Below are 26378 nucleotides of genomic sequence, written 5' to 3'. Positions count from 1 at the left end.
TGCTGATTACAGCAAGGTGTCCGTGAAGTCAATCTCCCTACCTGGAGTGTCGAGAGGCAATCCCTGCTTGAGGGGTCGTGTCACCAGGTAGAAGTGTTCACATGGATGCAGCGGAACGGTCACGGGCTCCTCGCTGACTAAACCAAGCTCATAGGCCCACTGGCCAGGGACAAAGAAGGAGAGAGAAAAGTGTTAGCTTCAGATACCAAATCCAAGCACAAAACGTGCACTGTAGCACTTCGATTACACACACGAGTTCGACTGCAGAACCGTGACAAGCCTATTCTGCGGTTGTTAATTCCTACACTCCCGGAGACTCGATGCTGATAAGTATGAAGCCAAAGGGAGGAATGGAAAGAACCAAACTACTCCAATACCAGACCATTTTTAGAACAATCCATGAATGTTGTATGCTGCTCACCAAAGTCAAAGTTAGTGATACTGGATCCTGAGGTTTAGGCATGGGATGAAGAAATCCAGTTTACAACTGTGAATTAGAATGAATCACCATGAAGGTGTCAGTCCTGTTCTGCATCAGTCACCTCTGCAGACAGAAGAATCGAATTTAACAGGGGGAGGCATATGGTATCATCCACCTGAGTTACACCCGCCTTCAGCATCCTCTGATGCATCTGCCCCACCCATACAGCATAAGAGATGGGTGGGCAGCTCAAGGAGGCCTCTCAGAACTGCCACAGGGGCTACAGACCACTGACATCTCAAATCTTCAGCCTACACTACATCAAAGGAACAGTATTGCTGTTGAGTTCAAGGCTGCAAGTGTGGAGGCAGCCAAAGGTCATGGACCATCACTGACCAGTACTCAAGATACACAGAATATTATCCATTGTAGTCTACCTGAAATTAAAAGGAGAACATTCACTTCTCCCTCACTAACCAATATTTATGCTGCTACGACAGAACTCTCAACATTTCATTTTGTTTGAAATTTGGTTCGAGCTCTGTTCCACATCACTATTTCCTGCCTTTCTGATTGATGGGAGGAGCTGGGGGAGGGAGCGGACCGAATGGAGGTTCAGCAGCTTCACTATTGGTACAAACGACGAGAGCCAGCGACAGTGTTAAGCTGATCCGTGGTCTGTCTGGGTCACTTACCTGTCCTGCACAGTTCACAAAGTATTCACACTCTAAATGCCCTCTGTCAGTTTCAACTCCAGCCACATGACTCTTCTCAACCATCACATGGTTGACACTGGTTCCTTCATATATCTGGACACCTACAGCAAACAACGGGTTTAACCAGCAACCAGGTATCAGAATTTACATTCATATAATAAAACCTGCTCCAACAACAACTTGCATTTATACAGCGCCTTTAACATGGTTAAAAACGTCCCAAGGCACTTCACAGGAGTGTTATCAAACAAAATTTGACTTTGAGCCACATAAAGAGATATTAGGACAGGTGACCAAAAGCTTAGTCAAAGAGGTAGATTTTAAGGAATGACACAGAGAAGAGCTAGAGGCTGATAGGTTTAGGAAGGGAATTCCATAGCTTCTTCTGGTACAACTACAGCTTGCATTTATACAGTGCCTTTAATGTTGAAAACCATCCCAAAGCACCACAGAGGCAAGAGGAGAACGGACGCCCAGCCAATGGATAGATTATAAGGGGTGACCAAAAGACTTGGTTAAAGAGGGGGCCCCCAAGGAAAGTCGTAAAAGGATCAGAGAAGTTTAGGGATGGAATTCCACAGAATGGAACCGTTGTGGCAAAAGGCACGGCCACCAATGGCGGGACACAGTACCCTGTGTTCCCAGGCTCATTAGACATTCCATATTTCCAGCAGTATGTCACGTGGCCAGCCTGCTTCTGACCTCACCACCCAACACAGAGATAAAGCAGGGTTGAGGTGCCGTACACAGCACGACGGGGGGAGAGGGGGTGAAATAAGGGGTGGAACGGATCACTCTCCAGTGGCTGGAGTCATACCTAGCACAAAGGAAGATGGTAGTGATTGTTGGAGGCCAATCATCTCAGCCCCAGGACATTGCTGCAGGAGTTCCTCAGGGCAGTGTCCTAGGCCCAATCATCTTCAGCTCCTTCATCAATGACCTTCCCTCCATCATAAGGTCAGAAATGGGGATGTTCGCTGATGATTGCACAGTGTTCAGTTCCACTCGCAACCCCTCAGATAATGAAGCAATCCATGCCCGCATACAGCAAGACCTGGACAACATCCAGGCTTGGGCTGATAGTGGCAAGTAACATTCGCGTCAGACAAGTGCCAGGCAATGACCACCTCCCCATGACATTCAACTGCATTAACATCGCCGAATCCCCCACCATCAACATCCTGGGGGTCACCATTGACCAGAAACTTAACTGGACCAGCCATATAAATACTGTGGCTACAAGAGCAGGTCAGAAGCTGGGTGTTCTGCAGCAAGTGACTCACCTCCTGACTCCCCAAAGCCATTCCACCATCTACAAAGCACAAGTCAGGAGTGTGATGGAATACTCTCCACATGCCTGGATGAGTGCAGCTCCAACAACACTCAAGAAGAACGACACCATCCAGGACAAAGCAGCCCGCTTGATTGACACCCCATCCACCGCCCTAAACATTCACTCCCTTCACCACTGGCGCACCGTGGCTGCAGTGTGTACCATCCACTGGATGCATTGCAGCAACTCACCAAGGCTTCTTCGACAGCACCTCCCAAATCCACGACCTCTACCAACTAGAAGGGCAAGGGCAGCAGGCACATGGGAGCAACACCACTTGCACGTTCCCCTCCAAGTCTCACACCATCCCGACTTGGAAATATATCGCCGTTCCTTCATCGTCGCTGGGTCAAAATCCTGGAACTCCCTACCTAACAGCACTGTGGGAGAACCTTCACCACACGGACTGCAGCGGTTCAAGAAGGCGGCTCACCACCACCTTCTCAAGGGCAATTAGAGATGGGCAATAAATGCTGGCCCTGCCAGCGATGCCCACATCCCATGAACGAATAAAGAAAAATACTTCCTGAACTCATCCAACAAGGGGAGCAGAAGCTGAATGGCAGCCGAGGTGAAGATTTGATCTCAGACGCACAAGTTAGGGATCATAATCTGTAGTAGAAACTGAGCTGCATGTTAACCCCGCTTGGAGTGACCACCTTCAAGTCCTTTCACAGGTCAAAGCACACTGAAGGTGGGATGGGGGGAGAAGGTTGTTAATACTCTAGGTTCTATTGTAAGCGAAAACAAGCCAAACATCAGGGGCAGCGTATACAATCTGTTATATATATGAAACAAAACTTTTGTAGAAGCATAATTTAATTGTTCATGGTTAGAAAATAAATCAGACTGAAATGCGATCTGTGCGGAAACTCACCGTTGCGCACAGCGGCTGTTGCAAATGCCTGAGCAACATCTGGGGGTGAGATGACTGCATCCCCTGGCACGTGCATCGCTCCAACCAGGTCGTGGATGTTTACCAGAGGGTGCAGCTGCGCAACCTGTTTTGGGCTGATGATGCCACAGGAGATCCCCATCACCCTGACAACATACATGGAACGACACATTTAATACTTCACTCAATACACGTCTTACAGAACGCACACACTCAAAGTGGGAAAGCAAGCACGTTGGTGTGCACTGCTGTGCATGTGGACACTATCGATACAATTAGACAGCAGTGATGATCACAGGACCTGCTATGACTACCGAGTAACTTTCACATGCACATACATTTAATACAAGAGTGGTCAATAACAAAACAGGCCGTTCACACTTTCACAACAAACTCCTGGATTCCCAGGGTCTGCTGGAGTGGGGCCTGTGATCTCAAAGTGGCTCTATTACAACCCAGTGTGTCAGTTAATACTAGCAGAAACATTTTAGACACTGGAACAGAAATTACCTGATCATAAATTAAAAGCTTAATATAACTTCGCAGTTGCTTCCTTTAACCATTGCACAGGGTTTGCGCTTTGTACGTTGATGTCCAGTGAAAGTTACAGATCCATTTCTCCTCTCACAGTTTCTCCCACAACCCATATATCTCTGCAGCCAAGATGGAGGACGAGTGGCTTGCACCGGTGCCAGTCCTGTCCACATGCCCTGAGGTGCATGACAGTGGACGGCACCCACCCATTATCCTCCCTCCCCTCCCCCCGGGGAAATGCCCGGCCTCAGCAGAGCCAAGATCAAGAATGCAGCCGAGTGCTGGGCTTGAACCTGTGTACTTGGCATTGCACACTGGAGGTGCTCCTAATATACAGCGTCACTGTAACACACTGAGTTTTTCAGAAATTGTACCTATACTTACCACAGATTTTGATGTACAAGTCGCACATTCATGATCAATTAAAGCCCTATTAATATAGGGGAGTACTTAGTGACAGTAATACGTGCAATTTAAAACCCACATTCAATGGTAATATATACATACATTTTCCCACATTATCTCTGATCTGTGTTGTATAGCCAGCACTGAGCAAAGGGTCTGATGAATTAACTGGTGAACACATCAGCACACTAAAAACTGATAGCTTTTAACACTCGGAATATCTGATCATCACCAGATTTGTACCAGAGAGTCACATTTGCCTGTACCAACGTAAGCCAGCATTGTCATTCGTTCAATCCATTCCTAGATTCTTGTGACCCTATTCTGAAATTCAGACTGCATTAACACCTCACCACAATGTGTCCACCGTTTAATCAGTAGCCATAGGAAGCTCCACTAACAGTCCCACACAGGCACTCTGTAGGACACTTTACACAAGTTTCAACCATCAGGCACTGTCTTTGTAGACAGTCAAAGAGGACACTAAGAACGGAGGGGTCGGACACTTCTTTTACTTACTGTAATCGTGAGACAAGGCGGCGCAGGGAGATCAGCCTGTCCTGGGTATGAGCCAGTGAGATTGAACCAGTCTGGATATAACCTGGTAAAGGCAAGAGGAGACAAGTTGAAGCTGTGGTTCTGTGCTGATACACTTTTATTATGCACAATGTTCAAATGTTGTAACCATTCCCCATGTACAGAAGTAAACCAGTGTAATCGATCGCTGTAACCACTCCCCATGTACACAAGTGAACGCAGTGTAAACGAACTCTGTACCCACTCCCCACGTACGCAAGTGAACACAGCGAAATGAACACTGTAACCACTCATGTACACAACAGCGTAAACTGAAACACTAACTACTCCCCTGTACACAAGTAAACATTGTGAACAGCAACACTGTAACCACTCCCCACATACACAAGTGAACAGAAACACTGTAACCATTCCCCATGTTCACATCTGAACAGTGAAAACGAACAATAACCACTCCCCATGTACACCAGAAAACAGTGTAAACAGAAACAAAGCAACATGTACATGTACACGTGAACAAAAACACTATAACCACTCCCCATGTACACAAGTGAACACAGCATAAACGATCACTGTAACCACTCCCCATGTACAGAACTGAATAAACAGAAACACTGTAACCACTCATGTACACAAGTGAACACAGCGTAAAGGAACACTGTACCCACTCCCCATGTACATAAGTGAACACAGCATAAACAAACACTGTACCCACTCCCCATGTACATAAGTAAACAGTATAAACAAACACTAACCACTTCCCATGTACGCAAGTAAATAGTGTAAACTGAAACACTGTAACCACTCCCCATATACACAAGTGAACAGAAACACTGTTACCACTCCCCACATACACAAGTGAACAGAAACACTATAACCACTCCCCGTGTACACAAGTGAACACAGCATTAACAACTACTGTAACTACTCCCCATGTACACAAGAGAATACAGTGTAAACGAATGTTGTACCCACTCCCCATGTACACAAGTAAACAATATAAACAGAAACAATGTAACCATTCTACATGTACACGAGTAAACAATGTAAACGAACACTGTAACCACTCCCTATGTGCACAAGTGAAGAGGGTAAACAGAAACACTGTACCCACTCCCCATCTACACAAGTAAACAGTGTAAACAAACACTAACCACTTCCCATGTACACAAGTGAACAGGGTGAACAGAAACATTTTAACCATTCCCCATGTACACAAGTAAACAGTGTAAACAAACATTGTAACCACTTCCTATGTACACAAGTGAACACAGCATAGATAGAAACACTGTAACCACTCTCCATGTTCGCAACTGAACAGGATAAACAGAAACAATGTAACCAATCCCCATATACACAAGTGAACAGAAACACTGTAACCACTCCCCAAGTACACAAGTGAACACAGCATAAATGAGCACTGTAACTACTCCCCGTGTGCAGAAGTAAACAAGTGTAAATGGAAACACTGTAATCACTCCCCATGTACACAAGTGAACAGGGTAAACAGAAACACTGTAACCACTCCCCATGTCCTAACAGCACTGTGGGAGAACCGTCACTACACGGACTGCAGCGGTTCAAGAAGGCGGCTCACCACCACCTTCTCAAGGACAATTAGGGATGGGCAATAAATGTCGGCCTCGCCAGCGACGCCCACATCCCATGAACGAATAAAAAAAGTAAACAGAAACACTGTAACCACTCCCCATGTACACAAGTAAACAGAAACACTGTAACCACTCCCCATGTACACACATGAACAGGGTAAACAAAAACACTGTAACCACTCCCCGTGTACACAAATGAACAGAAAAACTGAAAATCTCTATCCTTTACAATGCACAAACATTTACCCATCCCCCAACTACCTGTTAAACCCCCCTCCCCACCGAAAACTGTCAGTCTGTTAAGCTCCAGATCCCCACTATACACTAACTATGTACTTATTTGGGTATAATTTGAAAGTTTGTAAATGAGACAAAACTCAGAAATGTAGTAAACGGTGTTCAGGATAGCAACAGACTTCAGGAGGACAGACAGACTGGTAAAATGGACAGACACATGGCAGATGAAATTTAACGCATAGAAATGTGAAGTGATCCATTTTGGTAGGAAGAATGAGGAGAGGCAATATGAACTAAATGGTACAATTTTAAATGGGGTGCAGGAATAGAGATTCCTTTGTGGGGGGGGTGCACATATGCAAATCTTTGAAGGTGGCAAGACTTAGCAAGGCTTTTGACAAGGTCCCACATGGTAAACTGGTCAGAAAAGTAAAAACCCATGAAATCCAAGGGAAAGTGGCGAGTTGGATCCAAAATTGGCTCAGTGGTACGAAGCAAAGGGTAATGGTCGACGGGTGTATTTGTGACTGGAAGGCTGTTTCCACTGGGGTCCCTTGCTTTTTGTGATATATATTAATGATTTAAACTTAAATGCAGGGGGCGTGATTAAGAAGTTTGCAGATGATACAAAAATTGGCCGTGTGGTTGATAGTGAGGAGAAAAGCTGTAGACTGCCAGAAGATATCAATGAACTGGTCAGGTGGACAGAAAAGTGGCAAATGGAATTCAATCCAGAGAAGTGTGAGGTAATGCTTTTGGGGAGGGCAAACAAGGCAAGGGAATACACAATAAATGGGAGGATACTAAGAGGTGTAGAGGAACAGAGGGACCTTGGGGTGCATGTCCACAGATCCCTGAAGGTATCTGGACAGGTAGATAAGGCGGTTAAGAAGGCATATGGGATACTTTCCTTTATCAGTCGAGGCATAGAGTATAAGAGCAGGGAGGTTATGCTAGAACCGTATAAAACACTAGTTAGGCCACAGCTTGACTACAGTGACAGTTCTGATCACCACATTACAGGAAAGATGTGATTGCACTAGAGAGCGTACAGAGGAAACTGATGAGGATGTTGCCAGGACTGGAGAATTTTAAGCTACGAGGAAAGACTGGATAGGCTGGGGTTGTTTTCTTTGGAACAGAGGAGGCTGAGGGGAGATTTAATTGAGGTGAATAAAATTCTGAGGGGCCTAGACAGAGTGGATAGGAAGGACCTATGTCCCTTAGCAGAGAGGTCAATAGCCAGGGGGCATAGATTTAAAGTAATTGGTAGAAGGATTAGAGGGGAGCTGAGGAGAAATGTTTTCACCCAGAGGTTGGTAGGGGTCTGGAACTCACTGCATGAAAGGGTGGTAGAGGCAGAAACCCTCATCGCATTTAAAAAGTACTTGGCTATGCACTTGAAGTGCCATAACCTATAAGGCTACAGACCAAGTGCTGGAAAGTGGGATTAGGCTGGACAGCTCTTTTTTAGCCGGTACAAACATGATGGGCTGAATGGCCTCCTTCTGTGCCACAAATGTCTATGGTTCTATGAGGACAAGTTGAGAAGGCTGTTAAAAAAGCATAAGGGATCCTGGGCTTTATTAATGGGGGTACAGAGTACAAAAGCAAGGTAGTTATGCTAAACCTTTAAAGCACACTGGTTAGGCCTCAGTTGGAGTATTGTGTTCAATTTTGAGCACCACATTTTAGGAAGGATGTCAAGGCCTGAGAGAGGATGCAGAAGAGATTTACTAGGGGTGGGGGACTTCAGTTATGTGGAGAAATTGGAGAAGCTGGGGCCGTTCAATTATACTAATATAGACTGGGATAACAATAAGGGGCAAAGAAGGGGAGGAATTTTTGAAATGTGTTCAGGGTAACTTTCTCGACCAGTACGTTTCCAGCTCAACGAGGAATGACTTGGTTCTAGGGAATGAGACGGGCCAAGTGGAGCAAGTGTCAATGGGGGAGCATCTAGGGAGCAGCAATCATAGTATCATAAGGTTTAGACTAGCTATGGAAATGGACATGGACCACTCTAAAGTAAAAATACTCAATTGGAGTAGGGCCAATTTCAATGGGATGAGAACAGATCTGGCCCGGGTAAATTGGAATTAAAGATTGGCAGGCAAAACTATAATTGAAGAGTGGGTGGCTTTAAAGAGGAGATGTTTCAGGGACAGACAAGGTACATTCCAACGAGGGAGAAAGGTAGGGCAACTAAAGCCAGAGCTCCCTGGATGACAAAGGAGATAGAGTAAGATGAAACAGAAAAAAGGGGCGTATGACAGGTGTCAGGTTGATAACACAAGTGAGAACCAGGCAGAATATAGAAAGTTCCGAGGGGAAGTGAAAAAGGAAATAAGAGGGGCAAAGAGAGAGTATGAGAATAGGCTAGCGGACAACATACAAGGGAATCCAAAAGTCTTCTACAGACATGTTAGCAGTAAACGGGTAATAAGAGGAGGGGTGGGACCGATTAGGGACCTTAAAGGAGATCTACTCATGGAGGCAGTGGGCATGGCTGAGGCACTAAATGAGTACTTTGCATCGGTCTTTACCAAGGAAGAAGATGCTACCAGGGTCTCGGTAAAGGAAGATATAGTTAAGATACTGGATGGGCTAAAAATTGAGAAAGAAGAGGTACTAGAAAGGTTGGCTGTAATTAAAATAGATAAGTCACCTGGTCCGGATGAGATGCACCCAAGGATGCTGAGGGAAGTAAGGGTGGAAATTGCAGAGGTACTGGCCATAATCTTCCAGACATCCTTAGATACGGGGGTGATGCCAGAGGACTGGAGAATTGCAAATGTTACACCCTTGTTCAAAAAAGGGTGTAAAGATAAATCCAGCAACTATAGGCCAGTCAGTTTAACCTCGGTGGTGGGGAATCTTTTGGAAATGATAATCCAGGACAGAATTAAGTCACTTGGACGAGCGTGGATTGATTAGGGAAAGCCAGTACGGATTTGTTAAAGGCAAATCATGTTTAACCAACTTCATAGTGTTTTTAGATGAAGTAACAAAGTGGGTAGATGAGGGCAATGCAGTTGATGTGGTGTATATGGATTTTCAAAAAGCGTTTGACAAAGTGCCACATGGTACGATTGCTATTAAGATTGCGGCCCAAGGAATAAAGGGGGCAGTAACAACATGGATACAGAATTGGCTAAATGACAGGAAACATAGTGTAGTGGTGAACGGTTGTTTTTCGGATTGGAGGGAGGTGTACAGTGGTGTTGCCCAGGGGTCGGTGTTGGGACCACTGCTTTTCTTGATATACATTAATGACTTGGGACTTGGGAGCAAATTCATAATGGACAGCCCAGGAAGGAGCTGTCGCTCAAGAAATATTGAGGAGTGGTGCTCTTCAAGCTCATCAGTAGTTGAGCCATTGTGATATTTCGGTAGGAAAAATGAGGAGAGGCAATATAAACTAGAGGGCACAATTCTTAAAGGGGTAGAGGAACAGAGGGATCTGGGGCTATAGGTGCACAAATTGTTGAAAGTGGCAGGGCAGGTTGAGAAAGCAGTTATAAAAACATAGGGGGTCCTGGGCTTTATGAATAGAGGCTTAGAGTACAAAAGCAAGGAAGTCATGATGAACCTTTATAAAACACTGGTTCGACCACAACTGGAGTATTGTGTCCAGTTCTGGGCACCGCACTTTAGGAAGGATGTGAAGGCCTTAAAGAGGGTGCAGAGGAGATTTACTAGAATGATTCCAGGGATGAGGGACTTAAATTCCGTGGATAGACTGGAGAAGCTGGGATTGTTCTCTCTGGAACACAGATGGTTGCGAAGAGATTTGATAGAAGTATTCAAAATCATGAAGGGTCTAGACAGAGTAGATAGAGAGAAACTGTTCCCATTGGCAGAAGGGTCAAGAACCAGAGGGTATAGATTTAAAGTGATTGGCAAAAGAACCAAAGGTGACATGAGGAAAAACTTTTTTTTTAAACATAACGAGTGGTTGGAATCTGGAACGCACTGCCCAAGGGAGTGGTGGAGGCACATTCAATCATGGCCTTCAAAGGGGAACTAGATAAGTACTTGAAACGAAAATATGTGCAGGGCTACGGGGATAGGGCAGGGGTGTGGGACTAGCTGGATTATTCGTGCATAGAGCCGGCGCAGACTTGATGGGCCGAATGGCCTCCTTCCGTGCTGTAACCTTTCTATGATTCTATGTTCTCCTTAGAACAGAGAAGGTTAAGGGGAGATTTGATAGAGGTGTTCAAAATCATGAACGGTTTTGATAGAGTAAATAAGGAGAAACTGTTTCCAGTGGCAGAAGGGTCAGTAACCAGAGGACACAGACTTAAGGTGATCGGCAAAAGAGCCAGAGGTGACATGAGGAAACATTTTTTTTAACGCAGTGTGTTGTAATGATCTGGAATGCACTGTCTGAAAGGGTGGTGGTAGCAGATTCAATAATAACTTTCAAAAGGGAATTGGATAAATATTTGAAGGTAAAAAATTTACAGGGCCACGGAGAAAGAGCAGGAGAATGGGACTAATTGGATAGCTCTTTCAAAGAGCCGGCACAGGCACATATGGCCTCCTCCAATGCTGTATCTAATGTATCATCATATTATGATACATGAAAATCCAAAAATATAAATTACGTATTCCAGTTACAAAAAGTGACGTGCTTCAGTCCGTGAACATTTACTGTTCGTCCATTAGGATGTGACGAAGCACTCCTCCCCAGGCGAAGGAAGATATGGCAGCCAACTGACCCAACCTACGAAAAACACCAAGCAATGTCAAAAGGAAGCCTTTACCTGTCTGGATGCCAGTTTCTTGTGCCAGTTGCTGATAAAGTTTGTTTGAATAGTCTGCCATCCTGGTTTCTATGCTGATGTGCTTGACTGTGCTTACAATGCCGCCACAGAGGCGCGTGGTTCCTGCGGCCAACCTGCCAACACCAACAGAACCAAGGGAAGCAGTGAGATACCAGAAGCACACAGGTTGGGATTGGACCATCTTTCACATATCCAGTCCCCCCTCCTTCCACACACACCAAGGTACATGCCAAGCACCAACATCCAACAGAATGAAGTTAAGAAGGAAATTAGACTTGCCGGTGGATAAACTTTGTTGACTAAATAGATCTCACTTGCTCAGCTCAAAAAATGAAAATAAAACAGCAACTAATAATATTCTTTTACACACAAAAACAGCAAGCAGCAAAGAGTACATAAAGTACAGCAGCACTGACTGTGAACCTGGGGCCAAATCCCAATTTCCAAACTTCACTTTCAGCTGTCCACAGGTATCAGAGTCCGCAGCTCTAACCTGCATTGTGTGAAATTAATCTGGTCTGAGCATATTGTTTACTTTACACAGTGCCGAACACTGACTGAATGAGAGTTGGTGCTAACAGTCCACATCCATTAAGGCTCATTAATCAGTGCTACTGCTACAGCACTGAACAACTGTGGGGACACAGACTCTCTCACACCCAATGGACCCCACCAAAACACAATCAGGAAGCAGTGTACAACAATGTACTGTAATTGATTGCGAACAAGGCTTCCTTGTTAGCTCAATTGGTAAATGCACCATGTGGTGTGACTGAACCCTACAAACCATGAAGGCCCCAGAGTTGACACCCGACTAGATAATCTAAGTGTCTGACTAATTTGATTGAATTTTTTGAGGAGGTAACAAGGAGGGTCGATGAGGGTAATGCATTTGATGTAGTCCACATGGATTTTAGCAAAGCTTTTGACAAGGTCCCATATGGCAGACTGGTCAAAAAAGTACAAGCCCATGGGATCCAAGGGAAAGTGGCAAGTTGGATCCAGTGGCAGGAAGCAAAGGGTGATGGTCGACGGTTGTTTTTGTGAATAGAAAGCTGTTTCCAGTGGGGTTCCACAGGGCTCAGTACTAGGTCCCTTGCTTTTTGTGGTATATATTAATGATCTGGACTTAAATGTAGGGGACACGATTAAGAAGTTTGCAGATGATACAAAAATTGGCCATGTGGCTGATAGTGAGGAGGAAAGCTGTCGGCTGCAGGAAGATATCAATGGACTGGTCAGGTGGGCAGAAAAGTGGCAAATGGAATTCAATCCGGAGAAGTGTGAGGTAATGTATTTGGGGAGGGCAAACAAGGCAAGGGAATACACAATAAATAGGAGGATACTGAGAGGTGTAGAGGAACAGAGGGACCTTGGAGTGCATGTCCACAGATCCCTGAAGGTAGCAGGTCAGGGAGAGATGATGGTTAAGAAGGCACACGGGATACTTTCCTTTATTAGCTGAAGCATATACTATAAGAGCAGGGAGGTTATGCTAGAACTGTATAAAACAATAGTTAGGCCATAGCTTGAGTACTGTGAACAGTTCTGGTCACCACATTACAGGAAGGATGTGATTGCACTAGAGATGGCACAGAGGACGAGGGTGTTGCCAGGACTGGAGAATTTAAGCTATGAGCAAAGATCGGATAGGCTGGGGTTGTTTTCTTTGGAACAGAGGAGGCTGAGGGCTGATTTAATTGAGATGTACAAAATTATGAAGGGCCTAGAGTGGATAGGAAGGACCTATTCCCCTTAGCAAAGAGGTCAATAACCAGGGGTCATAGGTTTAAAGTCATTGGTAGAAGGATTAGAGGGGAGCTGCGGGCAACATTTTTCACCCAGAGGGTGATGGTGGTCTGGAATTCGCTGCCTGAAAGGGTGGTAGAGACAGAAACCCTCATCATATTTAAAAAGTACTTGGATATGCACTTGAAGTGCCATAACCTACAAGGCTATGGACGAAGTGCTGGAAAGTGGGATTAGGCTGGTTGGCTCATTTTCGCCCGGCGGCATGATGGGCCAAATGGCCTCCTTCTGTGCCCTTCATTTTCTATGATTTTATGAGGACAGTGCTGCTAGCACTAGAACATAAGAAATAGGACCAAGAGTAGGCCATATGGCCCCTCGAGCCTACTCCGCCATTCAACAAGATCATGGCTGATCTTCTACCTCAACTCCACTTTCCAGCCCTATCCCCATATCCTTTGATTCCCTTAGTGTGCAAAAATCTGTTGCTCTCAGTCTTAAATATACTCAACAACGGAGCATCCACAGCCATCTGGGGTAAAGAATTCCAAAGATTCACAACCCTCCGAGTGAAGACATTTGTCCTCATCTCGGTCCTAAATGGCCGAACTCCTTATCTTGAGACTATGACCCGTAGTTCTAGATTCTCCAGCCAGGGGAAACAGCCTCTCAGGCTAGGAATCAATCTAGTGAACCTTCACTGCACCGCCTCTAAGGCAAGTATATCCTTCCTTAGGTAAGGAGACCAAAACTGTATACAGTACTCCAGGTGTGGTCTCACCAGAGCCCTAGATAATTGCAGCAAGACCTCCTTACTCTTATAATCCAACCCGTTTGCAACAAAGGCTAACATACCATTTACCTTCCGAATTGCTTGCTGTACCTGCATGTTAACTTTCTGTGATTCGTGTACAAGGACACCCAAATTCTTCTGATTACCAACATTTTTTAGTCTCTCATCTTTTAAAAAATATTCTGCTTTTCTATTCTTCCTACCAAAGTGGATAATTTCACATTTCCCCACATTATACTCCATCTGCCATCTTCTCGCCCACTCACTTCGCCTGTCTATATCCCTTTGCAGCCTCTGTGTCCTCCTCATAGCTTACTTTCTCACTCTGTTTTCTGTCCATGAACCAATCCTCAATGCATGCTAACATATTACCCCCAACCCCATGAGCCCTAATCTTGTGTAACAACCTCTTGTATGGCACCTTATCTAATGCCTTTTGAAAATCCAGATATACTACATCCACTGGTTCCCCTTTATCTACCATGCTAGTTACATCCTCAAAAAACTGTATTAGATTTGTCAAACACGATTTCCCTTTCATAAAACCGCGTTGACTCTGTCTAATCATATTATGATTTTCTAAGTGCCCTGTTACTACGCCCTTAACAATAGATTTTAGCATTTTCCCGACTACTGATGTCAGGCTATCTGACCTGTAGTTCCCTGTTTTCTCTCTCCCTCCTTCCTTGAATATCGGGGTTACATTTGCTACCTTCCAATCCACAGGGGCCATTCTACAATCTAGGGAATTCTAGAAGATCAAAACTAATGCACCTATTATCTTTTAAAACCCTAGCACATAGGCCATCAGGTCCAGGGGATTTGTCAGCTTTTAGTCCCATTAATTTCTCCAGTACTTTTTCTTTACTAATCTTAATTACTTTAAGTTCTTCACTCTCATTAGACCCTTGGTGCCCCACTACTTCCGATGTGTTTTTTGTGTCTTCTACTGTGAAGACAAATACAAAATATTTGTTTAACGTCTCTGCCATTTCTTTATTGCCCATTATAATGTCTCCTGTCTCTGCCTCTAAATGACCCACGTTTACTTTCACTAATCTCTTCCTTTTTACATACGTAGAAGCTCTTACAATCTGTTTTTATATTTCTTGCTAGTTTACTCTCATTCAGTTTTCTCCCTCTTTATCAATTTCTTGGTCTTCCTTTGCTGATTTCTACCACCCTCCCAATCCTCAGGTTTACTACTCTTTTTGGCAACATTATAAGCCTGTTCTTTTAATGTAATACTAACCTTAACTTCTCTAGTTAGCCACAGATGGATCACTTTTCCCATGGAATTTTTATTCCTCAAGGGAATGTATAATCGTTGAGAATTATGAATTATTTCTTTAAATGTTCGCCATTGCTTATCTACAGTCATAGCTTTTAATCTAATTTCCCAACCTACCTTAGCCAACTCGTCCCTCATACTTACGTAATTGGCTTTGTTTAAATTTAAGACGCTAGTTTCGGACTTAACTACATCATTCTCAAACTCAATATGAAATTCTATCATATTATGATCACTCTGCCCCAAAGGATCCTTAACTATAAGATTACTAATTAACCCTGCCTCATTGGCCTCAGTACCACTGGACTAAGGGAAGACAGGGAAAAGAGAGGGGAGAAAGTTAGCCTAGGTTCCCATTCCTCGCTGTGAAAAAACAGCACCTGTTGGATAAGGACAGATGAGGCTCGGATGTGATGAAATGCTCCTCCTTCCCTGGGTTGTGTATCCTGCCAGTACTCAACATCTACCCTCACACATGGGAGATCACTCAATGAGGCAAGGTGTTAGCGGCTGTGGACCCATACCACAACATACGTAAGGGGAAGAGATTAGAAAGAAAAATCCACTTAGATAGCAGCAGTAACAACTTCCCCATGCTCCAGTTCCAGAGTCAGACAGAATCCCAGGTTTACATTTACAATCATAGACTTATTTTTATTCCATTTGTACTGTGGCAATTGAATTGGAATGACTACAAAACGATATAAAGATTCTACCACTGTTAATTGAACATATGATGTACAGAGTTTTCTCTTAATGTCCGTTCTACTTTCAATTTTGTTCCCTCCTCTCCAAGAGTACAGCTACCACAAGCACTTACAGACCTCTGGCTCTTCATACAAGTAGTCACTGCTCGTGTGCGAGTCTGGAAGGGGAAAATGTGGGTCATTTGACCACAGGAGGCATCACCTAATATACACACCCCCACACACACTTTCTGCTGAGGGTCACTGGATATTAGGAGTAGGTGACCTGGCTAATATTTCCCCTCCCTGGCAGAGGGGCGCTGAGGCTGATTGTAGTGTCCAGCTGAGATTATCGGGTACGGTAGCATAGTGGTAACATTACTGGACTAGTAATACAGAGGCCCAGACTAATATTCCGGAGTCATGAGTTCAAATCCCGCCATGGCAGCTGGGGAATTTAAATTCAATTAATTAAATAAAAATCTGGGATTTAAAAAAAACTAGTATCAGTAATGGTGACCATGAAACTACCGGATTGTCGTAAAAACCCATCTGGTTCACTTACCCGGTCTGGCCTATATGTGACTCCAGACCCACAGCAATGTGGGTGATTCTTAATCGCCCTCTGAAATGGCCTAGCAAGCCACTCAGTTGTTCAAGAAGGCGACTCACCCCCACCTTCTCAAGGACAATTAGGAATGAGCAATAAATGCTGGCGCTGCCAGCGACGCCCACATCCCATGAACAAATAAAAAAAAAGCTACCTCACTACAAATCCGGGATCGCCCCTGAAATCTTCTGGGTCAGTATGCCACAATACCACAATATGTGGTTTATTTATAAACCAGGGAGGCAAGCTTCTACTCTTGTCCATAGTGCTATGTTGGGTGTGCTCTAAACAAACAGGACTCGTTTTCTGGATCCAGGGATTTTGAAATTCGCTGGCCATACCATGTGAAATACCTTTGAAGCAAAAAACAATGAATGTGTGTCCTGTGGAACAGATGGGGAACACCTTCTACAACCCAGCAGAGCCTGACTCAGGAGTACCTGTCCACTGTGACCCTTGAGCACCAAGTTACTCGAGCACCTACTGTTGAGGCTATTCCTGGACTGGTGTCACTGTGATGCAAACAGCTGAGGGCAGACAGTCTGCTCACATTAAGAACTCCTTAAAAAGTGCACTTTTCCTTCTATGTAACATGGCATAATTAATGGGAGCAGCCTGAGGTGATGATAAAACTGACCCTGATCATTAGAAACAGTGGTGCAATTATACTGAAATATCAGATGGCAAGTCACATTGCCTGATTTATCCTTTCCTCCCCTTAAATGTGTCACAATTTATCACAGTAATATGCTTCATCTGGTATAAGGTATCAAATGGCTGTACTGGATCTGCTTTTGACTAGGCAAAAAAAATATTTTCTCTGAATATTTTGGATAGCTGCACTCTCTCTCATTGCTTACCGTCCTTGCTCCAGTAACACAACATCATTCCAGCCCAGTTTGGATAGGTGATATGCCACTGACGACCCTACAATCCCTCCGCCACAGATCACAACTTGGGCCTGACTAGGCAGCGGCCTCACATTTGACTCAGGTGCTGTCGAGCTTCCTCTTTGACAGCTGCTGGACAAATGGCGCTGCATGGGGCGGACAACATCAGACAGCAGCCGAGGTAACATCTCAGCCCGAAGACAGCTCCGTCCAGACGCCGAGCAGCTCCTCATTGTTCACCAAGAGATAGACAGCTGAACAATAACACCTGAAACAATAAAAGACAAATTCTGCATATGGAAATAAGGAACAACTTGCATTTATACAACACCTTTAACGTAATAAAACATCCCAAGGCACTTCACAGGAGTGTAATCAGACAAAGAAGGAGACATTAGCATGGGTGACTAAAAGCTTGATCAAAGAGTAAGGCCGAGAGGTTTAAGGAGGGAATTCCAGAGCTTAGGGCCTAGACGGCTGAGGCATGGCTGCCAATGTGGGGGCGAAGGAAGGGGGGTGCACAAGAGGCCGGAACTGGAGGAGCTCAGAGTTCTCTGTGGTTGTAGGGCTGGAGGAGGTTACAGAGATGGAGAGGAGCAAGGCCATGAAGGATTTGTTGCAGATGGAGCTAATCATCTGAAGAAACTCCCTTTACCTTTCAATATACTGCGAATTCAGGTCGATGAGACACATTCCAATTCCATTTCTGTAAAAATCCTGTAAAGTGATACAGATGTGTAAGCCACATGTATCTATTTTACACAGCATCAAGACATACACAAACCTGCAATTTATACATCAGAGTTTACAGCTATATAATTTCACAGCTACATATATCCGTCTCCCCCAGCACATTAATCCACAACCACCTTATGAACTACGAGACCCTTCACACAGTAACCTGGTCTTCCTGGCACCATGACAAGATGCCTCAGAGCTCCCATGGCGATCCCAGGACAATGACCCTGGTTAGGCACCCCCACCTCTACAAACACTCTGACCCTGATATGCCACTACCACCACCCCCCTCAACCTTCACTCTGACCCTGATCTGGCACCCCTGCCCTTCACACACAATGTCCCTGATCTTGCACCCCCTGCCCTTCACACACTATGTCCCTGATCTTGCACCCCCTGCCCTTCACACACTCTGACCCTGATCTTGCACCCCCTGCCCTTCACACACTCTGACCCTGATCTAGCACCCCCTGCCCTTCACACACTATGTCCCTGATCTTGCACCCCCTGCCCTTCACACACTATTTCCCTGATCTAGCACCCCCTGCCCTTCACACACTATTTCCCTGATCGAGCACCCCCTGCCCTTCACACACTATGTCCCTGATCTAGCACCCCCTGCCCTTCACACACTATGTCCCTGATCTTGCACGCCCTGCCCTTCACACACTATTTCCCTGATCTAGCACCCCCTGCCCTTCACACACTCTGACCCTGATCTTGCACCCCCTGCCCTTCACACACTCTGACCCTGATCTAGCACCCCCTGCCCTTCACACACTATGTCCCTGATCTTGCACCACCTGCCCTTCACACACTCTGACCCTGATCTAGCACCCCCTGCCCTTCACACACTCTGACCCTGATCTAGCACCCCCTGCCCTTCACACACTCTGACCCTGATCTAGCACCCCCTGCCCTTCACACACTATGTCCCTGATCTAGCACCCCCTGCCCTTCACACACTATGTCCCTGATCTAGCAACCCCTGCCCTTCACACACTCTGACCCTGATCTAGCACCCCCTGCCCTTCACACACAATGTCCCTGATCTTGCACCCCCTGCCCTTCACACACAATGTCCTTGATCTTGCACCCCCTGCCCTTCACACACTATGTCCCTGATCTTGCACCCCCTGCCCTTCACACACTATTTCCCTGATCTAGCACCCCCTGCCCTTCACACACTCTGACCCTGATCTTGCACCCCCTGCCCTTCACACACTCTGACCCTGATCTAGCACCCCCTGCCCTTCACACATTATGTCCCTGATCTTGCACCACCTGCCCTTCACACACTCTGACCCTGATCTAGCACCCCCTGCCCTTCACACACTCTGACCCTGATCTAGCACCCCCTGCCCTTCACACACTCTGACCCTGATCTAGCACCTCCTGCGCTTCACACACTATGTCCCTGATCTAGCACCCCCTGCCCTTCACACACTATGTCCCTGATCTAGCAACCCCTGCCCTTCACACACTCTGACCCTGATCTAGCACCCCCTGCCCTTCACACACAATGTCCCTGATCTTGCACCCCCTGCCCTTCACACACAATGTCCTTGATCTTGCACCCCCTGCCCTTCACACACTATGTCCCTGATCTAGCACCCCCTGCCCTTCACACACAATGTCCCTGATCTTGCACCCCCTGCCCTTCACACACTCTGACCCTGATCTTGCAACCCCTGCCCTTCACACACAATGTCCCTGATCTTGCACCCCTTGCCCTTCACACACTCTGACCCTGATCTAGCACCCCCTGCCCTTCACACACTCTGACCCTGATCTTGCACCCCCTGCCCTTCACACACTCTGTCCCTGATCTAGCACCCCCTGCCCTTCACACACTCTGTCCCTGATCTAGCACCCCTTGCCCTTCACACACTCTGTCCCTGATCTAGCACCCCCTGCCCTTCACACACTATGTCCCTGATCTTGCACCCCCTGCCCTTCACACACTATGTCCCTGATCTTGCACCCCCTGCCCTTCACACACTATGTCCCTGATCTTGCACCCCCTGCCCTTCACACACGATGTCCCTGATCTTGCACCCCCTGCCCTTCACACACTATGTCCCTGATCTTGCACCCCCTGCCCTTCACACACTCTGACCCTGATCTTGCACCCCCTGCCCTTCACACACGATGTCCCTGATCTTGCACCCCCTGCCCTTCACACACTATGTCCCTGATCTTGCACCCCCTGCCCTTCACACACTCTGACCCTGATCTTGCACCCCCTGCCCTTCACACACTCTGACCCTGATCTAGCACCCCCTGCCCTTCACACACTCTGACCCTCATCTTGCACCCCCTGCCCTTCACACACTCTGACCCTGATCTTGCACCCCCTGCCCTTCACACACTATGTCCCTGATCTTGCACCCCCTGCCCTTCACACACTATGTCCCTGATCTAGCACCCCCTGCCCTTTACACACTATGTCCCTGATGTTGCACCCCCTGCCCTTCACACACTCCGACCCTGATCTTGCACCCCCTGCCCTTCACACACTCTGACCCTGATCTTGCACGCCCTGCCCTTCACACACTCTGACCCTCATCTTGCACCCCCTGCCCTTCACACACTCTGACCCTGATCTTGCACCCCCTGCCCTTCACACACTTTGACCCTGATCTTGCACCCCCTGCCCTTCACACACTCTGACCCTGATCTAGCACCCCCTGCCCTTCACACACTCTGACCCTGATCTTGCACCCCCTGCCCTTCACACACTCTGACCCTGATCTTGCACCCCCTGCCCTTCACACACTATGTCCCTGATCTTGCACTCCCTGCCCTTCACACACTCTGACCCTGATCTAGCACCCCCTGCCCTTCACACACTCTGACCCTGATCTTGCACCCCCTGCCCTTCACACACTCTGACCCTGATCTTGCACCCCCTGCCCTTCACACACTATGTCCCTGATCTTGCACTCCCTGCCCTTCACACACTCTGACCCTGATCAGACACCCCCTGCCCTTCACACACTCTGACCCTGATCTTGCACCCCCTGCCCTTCACACACAATGTCCCTGATCTTGCACCCCTGACCTTCACACACAATGTCCCTGATCTTGCACCCCCTGCCCTTCACACACTACGTCCCTGATCTTGCACCCCTGACCTTCACACACTACGTCCCTGATCTGGCACCCCATGCCCTTCACACACTCTGACCCTGATCTAGCACCCCCTGCCCTTCACACACTATGTCCCTGATCTTGCACCCCTGACCTTCACACACAATGTCCCTGATCTTGCACCCCTGACCTTCACACACAATGTCCCTGATCTTGCACCCCCTGCCCTTCACACACTACGTCCCTGATCTGGCACCCCCTGCCCTTCACACACTACGTCCCTGATCTTGCACCCCCTGCCCTTCACACACTTTGACCCTAATCAGACACCCCATGCCCTTCACACACTATGTCCCTGATCTTGCACCCCCTGCCCTTCACACACTCTGACCCTGATCTTGCACCCCCTGCCCTTCACACACTACGTCCCTGATCTTGCACCCCCTGCCCTTCACACACTACGTCCCTGATCTTGCACCTCCTGCCCTTCACACACTTTGACCCTGATCAGACACCCCCTGCCCTTCACACACTATGTCCCTGATCTTGCACCCCCTGCCCTTCACACACTCTGACCCTGATCTTGCACCCCCTGCCCTTCACACACTACGTCCCTGATCTGGCACCCCCTGACCTTCACACACTATGTCCCTGATCTGGCACCCCCTGCCCTTCACACACTATGTCCCTGATCTTGCACCCCCTGCCCTTCACACACTATGTCCCTGATCTTGCACCCCCTGCCCGTCACACACTACGTCCCTGATCTGGCACCCCCTGCCCTTCACACACTATGTCCCTGATCTTGCACCCCCTGTCCTTCACACACTATGTCCCTGATCTTGCACCCCCTGCCCGTCACACACTACGTCCCTGATCTTGCACCCCCTGCCCGTCACACACTACGTCCCTGATCTGGCACCCCCTGCCCGTCACACACTATGTCCCTGATCTGGCATCCCTTGCCCTTCAGCTATCCAATTTCATAGCTACATCATAATATAATTGGGCGGATTAACACAGTTTTATGAAAGGGGAATCATGTTTAACAAATCTAATAGGAGTTTTTTTGAGGATTTAACTAGCAAGGCAGATAAAGGGGAACTAGTGGATGTCGTATATTTGGATTTTCAAATGGCATTCGATAAGGGGCCACACAAAAGGTTGTTACACAAGATAAGGGCTCATGGGATTGTGGTTAATATATTAGCATGGATACAGGATTGGTTAACGGACAGAAAACAGAAAGTAGGAATAAACGAGTCATTTTCAGGTTAGCAGGCTGTAACTTGTGGGGTGCCGCAAGGATCAGTGCTTGGCCTCAAATATTTACAATCTATATTGATGACTTGGATGAAGGGACCAAGTGTAATGTATCCAAGTTTGCTGATGATACAAAGTTAGGTGGGAAAGTAAGCTGTGAAAAGGACGCAAAGAGTCTACAAAGGGAAACAGACAGGTTAAGTGAGTGGGCAAGAAGGTGGCAGATGGAGTATGATGTGGGGAAATGAGAAGTTATTCACTTTGGTAGGAAGAATAGAAAAACAGTATATTTTTCAAATGCTGAAAAACTGTTAAATTTTGGTGTTCAGAAGGATTGTACACAAAACACAGAAAGTTAACATGCAGGTAGAGCAAGCAACTAGGAAGGCAAATGATATGTTGGCCTTTATTGTAAGGGGGTTGGAGTACAAGAGTAAGGAAGTCTTGCTGCAATTGTACAGGGCTTTAGTGAGACCACACCTGGAGTACCGTGTAGAGTTTTGCTCTCCTTACCTAAGGAAGGATATACTTGCCTTAGAGGCAGTACAACGAACGTTCACTAGATTGATTCCTGGGATGAGGGTTGTCCTATGAGAGGAGATTGAATAGATTGGTCCTATAGTCTCTGGGAGTTTAGCAGAATGAGAGGTGATCTCATTGAAACATATAAGATTCTGAGAGGGTTTAACAGGGTGTATGCGGAGAAGCTGTTTCCCCTGGCTGAAGAATCTAAAACTAGGGGACATAGTCTCAGGATACGAGGTCACCTATTTAGGACTGAGATGGGGAAAAGTTTCTTCACTCAGAGGGTTGTGAATCTTTGGCATTCTCTACCCCAGAGGGCTGTGGATGCTGAGTCGTTGAGTACATTCAAGACTGAGATCGATAGATTTTTGGACTCGAGGGGAAATCAAGTGATATGGGGATCGGGCAGGAAAGTGGAGTTGAGGTCGAAGATCAGCCATGATCTGATTGAATGGCGGAGCAGGCTCGAGGGGCCGTATGGCCTACTCCTGCTCCTGTTTCTTATGTTCTTACACTGACCCTTGTCTGACCCCCCCCCCCCCAGCCCTTAACACACTCTGACCCGGGGTCTACGACCCCTGCCCTTCACTCTGACCCTGGTCTCTTCCTCTCCCCGGCCCGCTGTCCTTGCTCCCCTAACCTGTAATCCCATCCGCCCCCACTGTCCCTAATCCTTTGGTCAGACCCCCTCCTTCTCCTTCCGCCTCTCCCTCACCGACGGCCGGACCAACGGTCGCTTCCTGAGGCCGCGCTGCCGCCCCTGCTACCGCCGGTGTGTGTGTGTGTGTGTGTGTATGTGAGAGCCTGCAGCAGGCCATACCTCAGTCCCCGACCTCAGCAGCACGCCGACTGCCCGCTCCTCAACGCTTTTACCCCGAGCATATTCCGCCGGCTTCCACCGGCCTCAAGACGCACTAACGTCATCACGCATCTTCACAGGCACCGCCTCCGCCGCGCAGCGTCCAATCAATAGAGAGGCGGGTCCCTCAGACCCCGCCCCTTTCCCCGCAGGCCCCGGGCGAGAGTGATTGGCAGGTTGAGCACGTGGAGGAATTGTTGATTTGAAGGGCAAGTGGGAGGTTAGAGGAGAGACAGGGACCTAGAGACTGCAATATGGCTTCTTCTGTGAAGATCAGAGGCAAAAAACAATTGGATGATGTAAATGATTTTAAAAACACGTAAAAAGTAAAAGAATGATTCAGTAAAGGAAACTGTCGATTAAAAATGCAAAAGGAAATCTTCTGGAGGGGATAGTTATGGAAACACTTAATGGGTGCTTTTCTTGGTTTCCACGAAAGAGTGTGGTAGAAGTGGAGCTCAGATACCTGGAAATAGGGAAGTAGTACTGAAATTAATTGGTGGAACTCGAAGTGGAACAGACAGTGGGCCCAGATGGCATGCTGAGGAAAGTCAGAGAGGAAATAGCAGAGTTTCTGGCCATAATCTTTCAAACATTCTTGCAAATTGTGCCAGAGAACTGGAGGGTTACCAATGTAACACCTCTGTTCAAAAGGGCGGCAGGGATAAATCAGTGAACTGTAGAGCAACAAACCTAACATTAGTAGTGGGCGAGGTTCTAGTGCCATAATTTTGGATAAAATTAATACTTGGCTTAAATAAGAACACAAAAAATAGATTTGAAAAAGTCATCATGTCTGACAAATTTAGTAAAGTTCTTTGAGGAAATAACAGAGTGTATTGATAAAGGGACTGCGGTAGACTTCGTGGATATGGATTTTCAGTGAAGTACGGAGGGAATACTGCATTGCTGGAGGTGCCGTCTTTCAGATGAGAGGTCTGCCCTCTCGGACATTAAAAATCCTATGGCACTATTCAAAGAAGAGCAGGAGAATTCTCCCAGTATCCTAGCCAACAATTATCCCTGAACCAACACCACTAACACATTGTTCATCACATTGCTGTTTGTGGGGCCTTGCTGTGCACAAATTGGTTGCTATGCTTCCCTACTTTACAACAATGACTACACTTCAAAAGTACTTCATTGGCTGTTAAGTGCTTTGGCACGTCCTGAGGATGTGAAAGGGGCTATATAAATTCCAATTTTTTCTTTACCAAAAACAGAGGTGTAAGCAGAATCCACTTTAACTTTTAAAAGGGAGGTGGATAAATATTTGAGACAGAAAAAATTAAGAGTATGGAAAAGGGGCTGGGAATTGGAACTAAGTGGCACAGGTACTATGGGCCAAACGGCCCCCTTCTGTGCTATAATATTCTATGACAGATTATTGCGGATGTGCATGGTGAGTGTAGTTCTAATGACAGGGATGAAAGGATACCATCGATCCTGTAAAACACACACCGTGCTATACCATGTCTCCAAAAAGTATATTGAGACTTTTGGCTTGTGTTAAAAGTCTTTTGAATTTGATCTAACCGTGTACCCTTGGGCAATTTGACACCATCTTCCTTGGAGGAGTTTTATTCCCAGTCGTGTCGGTCAGTGGGAAGGTTTTAAACCGCTTGGGGTGCCATTGGTTGTGGGGTTTTGAGTGGGGAGGAGGGAAAGGTGGAGGGGAGGAGGGAAAGAGGGAGGAGAATAAAAATAATTTGTAGTAGCTAATAAGCTAAAGTGGCAACATTTTGAAAATCCTCACTAATTGTTTCTGCCTGGCTAAATTCTCCTCGTTTTATAAAAATGAGTCTGATACTTTTGGCTTTTCCCAATCAACAGCTGAATTACCAACAGTACATTAAGTTCCTTTATTTGATCTACCTGAGGGTTTGGAGCTGACTGATGCCAACAATGGGGGTGGGGTCAAATAATAGTGCTTATATAATTGAAACTTATACTTAAGATATTTCTGGATTTTTATATATACGTATATCAACAAAATAATTTGAACAAACTACTATTTTCCACTTAGCAACAATCTTATGAGCTCCTTTACTTGATCAGCCCGAGGATCCGCAATAGCTGCCAGCAGTTCATAGAATGGTTACAGCACAGAAGGAAGCCATTCGGTGCATCGAGCCCGTGCTGGCTCTTTATAAGAGCAATCCAGTTAGTCCCATTCCCCCGCTTTTTCCCCGTAGCCCTGCAAATTTTTTCCCTTCAAGTATTTATCCAATTCTGTTTTGAAAGCCACCATCGAATCTCCTTCCACCATCCTTTCAGGCAGCACATTCCAGATCATAACTGCGTAAAAGATTTTCCTCACGTCGCTTTTAGTTCTTTTGCCAATTACCTTAAATCTGTGCCCTCTGGTTCTCGATCCTTCTGCCAATGGGAACAGTTTCT

The 26378-nt window shown here is 46.5% G+C and overlaps 1 protein-coding gene across 2 annotated transcripts in view; it reads right to left on the bottom strand.

Annotated features, from left to right (window-relative positions):
- Positions 1–24046, bottom strand: part of pdpr (pyruvate dehydrogenase phosphatase regulatory subunit) — a 92201-nt gene extending 68155 nt beyond the window's left edge. For both annotated transcript variants that reach the window (XM_067997716.1, XM_067997715.1), the window contains exons 1-8: positions 23940–24046; positions 18156–18217; positions 17471–17768; positions 11461–11594; positions 4824–4905; positions 3348–3511; positions 1117–1238; positions 42–159 (exon numbers count right to left, since the gene is read on the bottom strand). In XM_067997716.1, the coding sequence (XP_067853817.1) occupies positions 42–159; positions 1117–1238; positions 3348–3511; positions 4824–4905; positions 11461–11594; positions 17471–17733 (883 nt within the window). In that variant the 5' untranslated portion in view covers positions 17734–17768; positions 18156–18217; positions 23940–24046. The remainder of the gene's footprint in view (positions 1–41; positions 160–1116; positions 1239–3347; positions 3512–4823; positions 4906–11460; positions 11595–17470; positions 17769–18155; positions 18218–23939) is intronic.
- Positions 24047–26378: the final 2332 nt, after the last annotated feature.

The sequence above is a fragment of the Heptranchias perlo genome, chromosome 16 (genome assembly GCF_035084215.1).
Source record: "Heptranchias perlo isolate sHepPer1 chromosome 16, sHepPer1.hap1, whole genome shotgun sequence".
Lineage (NCBI taxonomy): Eukaryota > Metazoa > Chordata > Chondrichthyes > Hexanchiformes > Hexanchidae > Heptranchias > Heptranchias perlo.
Note: the sequence above shows the minus strand (reverse complement) of the source record. Positions and strands in the feature narration are given on the sequence as shown.